The 11,549-nt window shown below is 42.6% G+C and overlaps 1 protein-coding gene across 1 annotated transcript; it reads right to left on the bottom strand.

The window, feature by feature from the left end:
- Window positions 1–3,800: 3,800 nt before the first annotated feature.
- On the bottom strand, window positions 3,801–4,820 carry LOC311504007 (somatostatin receptor type 2; the record flags this gene model as incomplete). Its single annotated transcript, XM_084566948.1, has 1 exon — window positions 3,801–4,820. The coding sequence occupies one exon, from the start codon at window positions 4,818–4,820 to the stop codon at window positions 3,801–3,803; it is 1,020 nt and encodes a 339-aa protein (XP_084423074.1).
- Window positions 4,821–11,549: the final 6,729 nt, after the last annotated feature.

Below are 11,549 nucleotides of genomic sequence, written 5' to 3'. Positions count from 1 at the left end.
AACTCCTCCACCTCATACCTGCTCATGACTCCATGTTCAGAGGCAGATAACAGGACCTAGTACTCAATGACCTCTGCAGGCCCAACCTGCAATTTAATACCTCTTCCTGAGGCATGAAAAAGATACAGAAAAACCAGGCAATAGGGATTGCAACCTCACACAGACATATATTCTTTATTCATTGACTCATTTGACCCATGCAAGTGTATTAAACTGCACTGTAAGCTATCACGGCTGCAAACAAACTAAATCCTCACGAGATCGCATTTGAACTGTCTTAAAGTGACGCGCTCAAATCAATCAGCGGGTGTTCTGTGCCCGTAGGTCGCCATTGAACTCTCACACATCGCTGTCCGTCAAATCTTTATTCGCCCGTCGGCACTTGAGCGTTCTCAGGATTTTGGCAGGGGTTTTAATGGGTCTCTTAGAAACCAGCCGGCAGACACGAGTGGGGTCTGGGCTAGCGGGCTTGACATTTTACAGAGTCTTTCCAGTTCAAAGAGTGCCCTCTGGGGAAAATATCGGCACGGGCGCTCGAGTCAAGGCGCTCGGTTTGTTTCAGCTTTACAGGAGAATACCGTGGGGGTTTGGAAATCTCAGCCCTCCGTTGGGTAACTGGCTACATGCAAAAAAAAAAAAATAAACATTGTTGAAGGAAGTACTATTCTCTCTTCTTTGCTTAAATGAAAGCTCCAGTGTCCCAAAAACTTTACGTAAAGGTACAGAAGTGTTATGTCAAAACACTATGTCACTATATGTTAGATTAATCTATATCCACAAACAACATTGCAGTTGTTAGTTAACAGTTTATGCACTTCCTGTGTCTTCTTCTTCTTTTTTTTTTTTTTTTGCACATCCATGCACAATCTGTACAGTTCGTCTCGCTATTTAAAACCAGACTTTGTATAGTTTAAACAGTTTTTTTTATTATTATTTGTCACTACGTTCCTTGCAAACCCAAGGCTAATTCCTCATGTGGCCGCACGTCTGTGGCAACAAATCTGATTCTGATTCTGCTGAGTAAACAACCTTTTGCTGTCTTTTAGCCAAATAAAACAGTGGCTCAGTGGATTAACTGATCATTTTCCAATTCGATTGCATGCACAACTCGTAAGATGCTTTAAATTTTTTCATGTTTGAAATATTTTTTCCGGCGTTCATGCGGACTAGTAAGAAAAAACAGGTGATAAATGAATCACAAACCACGTATTATTTCTTTTTTATTTGCACCCAAAGATTGTAGAAAACAGAAAAAAGCACAGAATGCAAAGAGATTATGTTATATATTTACAAAATATATATAGAAAAGCATGGACCTGGAATGCGGCATGAGGCATAGTCAAAGGACTGGTTAGCTATAGCAATAATCTTTATTATTCACAACACCAAGAACAAAATATGTGTTTTTTTGTTTTTAAATGTGGCATGACTGCACATTTACTTTTAATACTTTTTATTGATTTTCTTTTGAAGACAATAAAGTTACCATTACACGTTGCAAATGTTTAAACAGTGTTTAAACCACCCTCAGCCAGCCTATCCTATACATTCACTTTGAACCTTTCAAAGTGTATCTAATTTTCTCGAGTTTTAGGAATGACATGGTGTCTATGATCCATCTATTGAATGTGGGTGGTGTTTGTTCCTTCCATAGGAACAGTATCTGATGTCTAGCAAGAAGAGAAGTAAAAGCTATGATAACATGAAATTTGCCTTTAAGCGAACGGGTTCCATCAGTGAAACCAAAAATGGCACATACTGGGATGACTGCCCATTTACGTGACTGATAACTGAGAGACGGTATCTGTTCTGAAAATCTGACCACCATCAACACTGCTTCTTTGCATTTATAATTGCAAAATTTGTGCTTCTGTTTCGGCATCTCTTCCTAGCTGACTGGCCAAACGCAGTGATTGTATCCCTCAACGTACACCGATGGCATAATTTGGTTTTCACACAAGTTCCTTTATTTTTTTCTAATTCATACACATCAGTTATATAGATGGAAGAGACTGATCAGTGAAGTTTTGAGAAAATTTATCTATTTATCTATTAAGAATAAGTCACATTGTCACAATCATTTCACAAGAAAAAATAGATAAGGGAGGTAAAAAATATTTTATTCCAACAGTGTAGTTTATGCAGTATGTATTTTCACTATAAACATGATTTGGAATTATAATTAAAAGTCCTGCATTCACTTTAAACTTCAGTTAGAAAAACACTGTCAGTCAAATGCAGATAAATGATCAAAAGTAAACGTACATTTGATCGTGGACCTAAGAGTCCCTTTCAGAGTGGTGTGGAGCACTGCATGTATTGTACAGTGTGTCACAGCTGCTTGAAGTGGTTACATAACTGGAGTTGGTTAGTCCATAAAAATATATCAAACACAAAGCATTTATTAGAAGTCCATTATGTATTTAATGTAAATTCTTTACCTGGAAAGTGACCACTAGCCGCCGAATAGCATAAAGTATATTAAAACACAAGCAAATAATTCCATGTAAACACACTGCTTAAGTGCTTAAGCGAATGTTTACTTTCCACCGCTGAAATCGAGTCATTTCCGATGCATTATTTACAGGGGGTACAGAGGCTTTACACCTAAATCCACTTAATTACTGAATCACAAGAAAATCTGCTGGTGATTTATTATTTTTTAATTTTTTATATGTTTTCGCTGAAATTGACGGATTATCTGCTATTTACAAAATCCTTTCCAATCATTTTGGACTACGTCCCGATCGGGAAATGTGAGGTTTTTAACCCAGAGGAGGTTTGCGGGAGATATTTACAGAACGACTGAGACATGACATGTAACACATGCTGGTATGTTTCCACATCCTCGACAGAAATGTTGTTGAACATAATGTTTTCGTCCTGTTAACTAAGCGGCTTTTGGATGTCGACGTCAGACAGGGTGTCACAGTGAGCCCGGGACGCGTTGTGTTTAGTGAAAGTTTAAGTTTAAGTGAAAGTCCCTTTACACAAAAAAAGCGAGTGCGCGCTCATGGCCACCCAAGCACAACTGATGTCCTCCCACGCTTAAAGCCACTGGGACATAATCCAGCTGTGGGAGCTGAGGAGACGTTATTTGCTAAGTGTGTATGCGCTCGTATGCGCTCGGCCAAAGGCACGCAACACTTGTTATTGTGTTTACCCTCCACCTGTCCACACTTCATCCCTCTTGTGCTGCATGTTATTAGCTCTGCCAAAAAAAAAGCTGTATAACAAGAAATGCAGTCGAGCAACCTCACCCTCAGATGTCTGGGTTCTTGGAGGACAAGTTATACAATGGGTCTGAGTCACACCTTGGCAGCATCAAGACATGGGTTTCAAATATTAGCATTTTTTCGCCCCGTGTGGCCTTTCTGGTTCTGTGAAAGAAACTTTTTTCAAAGAAGAGTCTAGAGAGCACAAAATAAAGTCCTAAGCCGGGCAGGAACATTCACCGTCAAACACTGAAGTGTGTGATCAACAGGAGTGTGTTGAAAAGCCCACTCTCTGAAGACACTTGGTCAAACTGCTGCAGTCGGGAAAGGAACACAAAAATTCACTTCTTAAAAAACAAATCAATATACAGAAAGAGAAAGAGTTAGGCAGCAAGTCACCTAAGGCTCAACAAACTCAAAGTATATATGTACAGCTTTATTTTTGGAGGGAAATAATGTACGTTTTATACAATCCAAGTAAAAAAAAGACTATATCACATATCTATAATGCATCAGCTGAGTCAATAAAGTAGTTCATTCGATGCATCATGGCAAGAAATGGAGAAAAATGGGAAGTCCTTATCTTTACACCAAAATGTTGACGTCCCGCACGCCTGTGTCAATTAGGTCATACCGTTCAGTGCTGCACTGCGTGCTGGCAGGTGACTTGGCGACAGGGCAGAGCAGGGTGCGGAAGTGCTTCCTGAAGGTGTCGGAGAGGCAGGCGTAGAGAATAGGGTTAGCGCAGCTCCACGAGTACGACAGCAGGACCACAAACTCAAAAGCCCTGGCGAAGGTCAAGACCAGACCATTTTGAAACAGGGAGTAGAAGTTGAAAGCGTAAAACGGCAGCCAGCACATGCCGAACACCAGCACCACGCCTACCACCATTTTGGTGACCTGCCGCTCCAGCCGGTGGCTCTCGTGGTTGTGCTCCGAGGCTTTGAGTCTCTGGGAGCGCAGGGTGAGCAGCAGCGCGGCGTACGAGGCCGTCATGACCGTGAGCGGCAAGGCGAAGCCCATGACGAAGGTGTAGGAAAGGATGCCAAGCCACCAGGCGTCCGAAACGAGGTCCGGTATGCACTGGCCTCGTTCGGCTGAGAAGTGGAGCGCCATGGGGAGTATGGTGAGGAGGGAGACCAGCCAGAGGAACGCGGAGATGATCTTGGCGCAGCGCGGCGTCCTCCAGCGGGCGAACCTGAGCGGCTTGACCAGCGCCATGTAGCGATCGATGCTCATCGCGGTCAGACAGAAGACGCTGGTGAACTGGTTGATGCCGTCGAGCACCATGACCGCCTTGCACGCCACGTCGCCGAACATCCACTGGTTCTGGAAGTTTTGGCTCGCAATGAAGGGGAGACCGACCATGAAGAGTCCATCTGCCAGCGCCAGGTTGAAGATGTACACCGTCGTGGAGGATGACATTTTGTCCAATTTCAAAATGGCAACGACGACGAGGGTGTTCCCAGCCAGCCCCAGGACGCAAACCACCAGGTACAGAACGGCCATGGTGATCCCAAAGCCGCCGAGACTTTCCCCAAAGTAAACATGATCGTCCACATAGGTCTGATTATAGTCTGTATCGAATAAAAAAGAGGCGTCCATTCTACGGCAACTTCAGTGATTAATCAAAAACAAAAGGAGGATAAAAATTATTAAATGACACTCCGGGCAGTGGCAGCTCTGAGGGAGAAAATCGCTGCCTCTGTTTGAATTCCTCTGCAGTCAGCAGCCACCTCTTGACTCCCAGTCGTGGAAGTAAAAGTACTCAGAGGGGGATGAGTAAACAACTCAACCGAAAACGTTGAAAAATCAAACAGAATTTTCAGGTTCAAGAAGAGGAAGACTTCGGAAACTCGTCAGCTATCCCCATCCAGTCAATCTTTGCTTCCTTTTATCTTCTGGGAAAAAAAAAAAAAAAAAGTTTATTTCTTTGTGGTGGAGACAGCACGCTTCCCTCCGATACCTATGCGTGCTTTCTCTCTCACACCGGCGTGAAACACATTCAGTGATGCACAGCTGCGTGGAAATGAGAAGCCACTCGGACGCTTGCCTGACCGCTCTTTCTCCCTGGGAGCCCTTTTATATCTCTTCCTACCACAGTGCGGTGAGGAGCGACTAGTGTGTCTGCTGCTGTGTGTGTGTGTGGTGGTGGTGGTGGGGGGGGGGGGGGACAATGCACACTCTTCACACACTATTCCAGAGTCTCTGGAGACGGTGATAAACTCCAGCTTGGTTCACGCCCCTTTCCGACTGCCGCCCCCCCCCCAGTTCCTAAGCTGTGGTGGTGTTTCCAAGGTAAATCCTGGCCCCTTCTGCTACAATACTTTTGTTTTCATAACTTTTTCTCTCCGGGCTTTCTTCTCTCTCCTCCGCTTCTGTTTACCACGCTACCCCCCCTCTCCCGCCATCAATTTTCACTACCCTTGGGCTCCCCTTCATTTCTGCTTTCAGTGCTCCTTCACAGTTCAGTGGGGGGTCATACAACTAAACCAAACCTAAAGTCACACAGATAATAACACTATCTCATCGCTCGGGCCACCCACCTTCACAGCCCAGACTCTGCCGGCAGGAAAGAGACGTCCCCTGTCTGTTTTGTCGGGGCTTTTCTTTTATTGCATTCGACTTTGGATGCTTTTCTTTTCTTTTTTTTTTTTCTCAGACTTCTTTCGTCCTGCAATCTGCAACCCCTGCGCCTTGTTTTTCTTGCTACACAAAAACAGAGTTAAAAGATGACACGGATGAAGAAGAAGGGAAACAGAGCTGGGGGCTGGTGAAGAGGAGAGAGAGAGAGAGAGACAAGAGAAGCTGATGAGCGATGACCCCTGTCCTGCTGCCGCTCCGACACGCATAGCTGGAATACCCCAAGAACGTCCCCCGGAAAATCATCCAGCATGTTCATCCACCAACCGCATGCGGATCTCTTTTAAAACTAGCCAAATGTTCACTCCATCACTTTGAGCTTTATTCTGTGTCTTTATATCGTTTCAAAGACACTTAATCTAGCAGCTTATCCATCACATGCTGCAAATTTCCTTTGGGATTTCTTGAGACATGCCATCTCTCTGGCATTTAGCTGGTTTCAATTAACTGGAGAAGAATGCCTTTGTAGTCGTAACTCCTGATTAGGTTGTTGCTTAACTCCCCCCCCCCAGGGACTAGCACCTCATGGCAAAACTCTCCAACTCAACTCCAACCCCCCTCCCTCCCCCCTCCACCTCCTCATAAAAACATCGCTTGAAACACTTTGTTTCATGGTGCTAAATTTGGAGACGCTTCAGCTTCATATTTCACGGGCAGTATTTCACCGCGGTGTTGGGCAGACGTGCTGCGATCCACGTCCACGTGCCACAGAGATGTCTGCAATACAAGGATGAGCCATGTGGCATCAAACGAGTGTCAGCTGTCACTTTGGAAACCTCAAGGCGAAGGGGCTACTTCACTATTTATCAGAAATGCAGCTCGTAAGAAATCCTTCATTCTCTGGTTTTATTTTGCTCCAAGGACTTTCATTTCTTCTCGTACTTGATCGTGTCAAGAACTGATTTTTACCCCCACTGTCAGACGAAGTTATTTCTAGTATGTAGTCCACTGTCTGTGGTCTGTAGTTTTCTAAGTCTGTAGTTATTTTTAGAGCTCACTTGTTTTGTTGAAACTTCAGCAGAAGCAGTTTATTTTTCCGATCAATGGCCTGAAACTAAAATTGATGCTTTTCCTGTATACAAAACAGTTTAATACTCTCACACATTTCCAGTGAGGCTGCGTGAAAATATGTGCTGTTGTCCCCATATTGAAACAATTATCCTGTCTCTCTTTGACAGCAGCGTTTCACTGCCCCTTTGAGTGTACAGCGGAACAACTATAAACGCTTTTGCCTTCCAGGTTGGCGAAAATAACTTGGCCTTAAGAGTCTGACAGGACTGAGTTCTCTGCAGTGGTTCAGGATAGTGTTTATCACACTGGACGCTCTAGTGCTAATGCTGATGGCTGTTGATGGCTCCTGCTCTTGTCTGGTGTTCGACAAAAAGGATCAAAACTTGAAATAAATATTCACATCATTACGCTAAAGTGCTCACGCAAATGTGCTCGTGCTTATGTTTGGCTGTAAAGAATATAAACAGGTCCACCACTTTAGGTTTAAATATAAGCGTGCCCATGTTTTGCTGAGATTTCATCATAAGCCAAAGCCCTGGACAAATAAAAAGTTGACCTGATGATGGTTGCGGTGTTTGTGATGCCTCAGTTTATTAAAAGTCATCCATTTTAACCAAATGATTAGGGTTTGTCCTCTTGGGACCCTGATTTATTGAGTCGTTTAACTTAAAAACTAATGGTGCTAGAGGAAACATCGGGGAATCACAAAATCGATTAGGGTATATCCTCTAGGGACATGGAGTATCTATACCAAATTTAACAATTGGTTACACAACACCATATTAAGAGTCTAACTTTGAGAACCAAATTTGTAAACAACTGACGGTGTGGAGGAGGTAACGTCTGGGGATCGCCCTAACAATTAGGGTTTACCTTCTGGGGACCTGGACTATCTGTGTCAAACTTCACAGTAGTCCATCCAATTTTATGTGAAGAGTTTAACTTTGAACCATAACTGGAAACAACTGATGGCGTTTGAGGAAACATCCGGGTGTCACCCTAACGATTAGGGTTTATCCTCAAGGGACATGGACTGTCCCTTGAGGATAAACCCTAATAGTATGTCAAGAATTTAACTTAGAACCAAATTCATGAAACAACTTACAGTGTTTGAAAAAACATCTGGGTATCACCCTAACAATTAGGATTTATCTTCTGGGGACCTGGACTATCTGTGCCCATAGTGAATATGTCAATAATTAAAGTTTTAAGAGTTCAGCACAATTCATACTCTTGGTAACATCTCCAAATATCTCTGCATAACTTTGAGTCAATCTTTTGGTAGAATGTAGAAAAAAAATAAAAAATCATGATGATGCTATAGAAAAACTCAGGAGGTCACTAGAGTCAGAGGTATTCATCCTCTGTACAAAAGTTTATGGCAATCCATCTGGCACATGTAGAAATGTTTCAGTCTTTACCAAAGCTGTGGCACAGTGGACGGACAGACCAGGGCCATGCTGCTGATGTTGCTCAAAAATGCCCAAATGAAACACAGGCACCATGTGTAGCTGCATGCCGCAGTACAATTCCAGCAAAACGTGAATCACGCAGTGTTCCTGTAGCTTTGACAAAATAGTTTCATAAGAAGGCATTTTCAGTAAAGGATGTTGCGTATGCATGAATAGTTTCAGCATACTTGGAAATCTGGAAATTCCACACGTCTTAATTGCTTGTTTATTGTTTGCGAGCTATTTTCAGTTTCTTTTTGTTTCCCAGCAACTCCAACTATGAACCCTGAGCCTCTCCTGTGTAATATAACTCTGAATCTCTGTAATTGCAGCACAGAAATATAAAATATTTAAGAGAATGTTGGTCTCTCAGCATCTGCGTTTCATTAACAAGACAGACAAAGCTTCCATAACGTAATCTAGATACATCTAAGGATGGGCCAGTTGTGTCCAGGATGACAAATGACCTGCTATGGTCTCTAATGGTTGTTGATTTCAACAATCATTTTTAAACAATGCACTTCTTTTACCCATTAATTCCAGAAGAAGTAGTAAGGCTAAACTGTTTGGAGGTGTATTCCTGGCATTATCATGCAAATTGTCTCAAGATATGCAGCTTAATGGGATATTTCCAATGCAGGTGTTTTGAAGCTGCATTAGCATAAAATTGTGGGGATCCAACACATCTGAAGTAAACATCAGTATTTGATGTCAGTTCCTCAGAATCAAAGCACAAGCCTTCTTTCTTTGGCCGCCGTTTTTTGCACAGATGTTCAGTAAGCCTGCAAGGACGGAAACCCACTGAAGAGGCGGAAAAAGGCCCTCAAGAAGACAAAAATGCAATGGAGACATTGTGTGCAATGTGTCTTGAGTCTTGAACTTGATTTTTTACTGATATCAAAGAACTCTGTAAAACCCTTTGAGGATGGCTATACAGTATATCAGACTGATTTAACGTCTGACTGAAGCAGAAGCTCTGTAAATTGATCTTCTATAATCTTTGCACGTTTTTTTGTGAGTGCTAGTATCACAACATATTAGAGAAATTTGTCTTTGTGTGGTAGTAATAGTGTCTGGCTGTGGGGCCTGGATATTGTGTTTGCATTTAATTCTATAAATCTGTATCTTTGTGATTGCATCTCTGCCCGTCTGCGCACAAGAACCGAAGAGTGACTCACGACTGATCGACTATTTTTAGACTCCTTGTTTCTCTTAGTGATGTTAATGAAGGTCTTATGGACTAACAATGTGTCATGGCTGCCAAAAACTGCAAACAGTGCAGTCAGATATTTCAACTGCCTTATATCTACCTTTCTTTTTATAGTTAAATTTTATGTGTCACCTACACGAACACTGCTGTACCGTGGGTAACAATACAAATAGATGTCAGGGACAGAAGTACTGCTTTAATAAACTGAGCGTCTCGAGCTGATGATATCCAGCATTGTTGAGCTCCCCTTTTTTTTTATTTTCAGCCCCCAGCAGCTCTGTTGAAACAGTGACCGCAAATTGAAGACAGGATATTTTGCAAAGTATTCCTGGAAAAAACAGGATTAGCCAACTCTTTCTGGAAACACGATACCAATTCTTTAAATACTTGAGCTCCCCCGTTGGCTGTCACATGAAGATAAACTCTCAGACAATGTCCTTTTAATTGTCAGAATGACTGGTACGAGATAAGATATTCCTTTGTTTATCCCAGAGTGGTGAAGGAGCTGTTTTTAACTTATCTGTGTTACAAGATCCGTGCAAGGTCAGAAACTCAGCACGTGGAGGCACGGTGGAAATGTGCCCAATTAGTCTACATGTCAAAGGTCGACGTACCCAGGAATTCCCACTGAGAGAAGACTAACAGCAACAATCCTGGAAGCTTCTACTACTAGGAAGAGAAAATTCCCCGCCACCATCCACAAAATGCACACACCTTAAAGTGAACGGAGAAGCATTTAGTTCATATAATTAATACCACAGTTTAAGACAAATACTCCATTACAAGTAAAACTCCTGCATCACAAATGTGAATGCATTTCTGACAACATGTACTTCAATTCAAATCAAATCAAATCAAATCAAGATTTAGTGCCCAGAGGGCACTCAAAAACCCTTAGTACCAACCCTGGGATGGGAGCTAGTGCTAATCAAAGAAGACCAACAACACACTGATCACTGTCGCTCTCTTAGGTCCAAGTCATTTTCCCAAAGACAGTGACAGTGTCACACCCAATGGCAATCCTTGGCTTCGGGAGGCCCCACTCCAAACCATAGACTGTATAAAGATGAACTGGAACTGCTCCTCAAAAGTGAAGCCAAAGTAAGTAGAGCTCCCCCTGGTGTCTGGCTGCAGTATAGGTCATAAGCTCCACCCCCTCCATGTTAGTGGATGGGACTTGGGCTGAACTAAAACACAAAAATGCATGTCAAATCATTTTTTTTTTCAAGGATGGTTTCTGTCATTTTAGGTTGTTAATATAATAATTAGAGATGGACCGATTACAATTTTCCCGGCCGATTCCGATTTCCGATTTTTCATTGAGTTTGACCTGCCGATACCGATTTTAGCCGATTCCGATTTCATTTTTTCTAACCACTTTACAACACACACAAAGATTTATTTTCTCTTCTTTAATAGAATATTATCTTTTCATTAATTTACATTTTTTAAACAGATAATCGCTATCACTATAAAAATAGAACTATATAAATTACTCCTGGTGTGGGAAGTTCACACTTCTTATTTGTTTTCTTCCTAACTGTCCTTGAAATAGTGGTCAAGAACCCCCCCCCCCCCCCCCCCCCAACACAAAAATGGTTTGGCCACTGATCAAAATTTGATGTTGCCGTTTGATTTGAAGTTCAGTACGCTCAAAATGTCCGGTCAGCATAAGTCCGGTGCTCAGAAAAGGAAAGAAAAGAGAAGAAGAGGAGAAAATAGAGGCCTTAACAAATATTTAAATCTTTAAAATCTAAGATTATCTCGTCCCGGGCCCAGGCAAGACTGTCAGCTGGCCTGCGTGTGATGCTGATGTTGCGCGATGTAAATCATGCGGCGCCCAAGTGCATTTGACCGGCAAAAAATCGGCATATGTCAGACTGACCGGCCGGTCTCCGGTCATGGCCGATCACGTGAAAATCGGCCGATTCCGGTCACCAGCCGATAAATCGGTGCATAGTTTCATTTTAATTAGCAATTTGTTGCTATAGAAACAGAATGTGACATAATGGCGACTAC

Source organism: Chelon labrosus (assembly GCF_963514085.1).
Source record: "Chelon labrosus genome assembly, chromosome: 19".
Taxonomy (NCBI): domain Eukaryota; kingdom Metazoa; phylum Chordata; class Actinopteri; order Mugiliformes; family Mugilidae; genus Chelon; species Chelon labrosus.
Note: the sequence above shows the minus strand (reverse complement) of the source record. Positions and strands in the feature narration are given on the sequence as shown.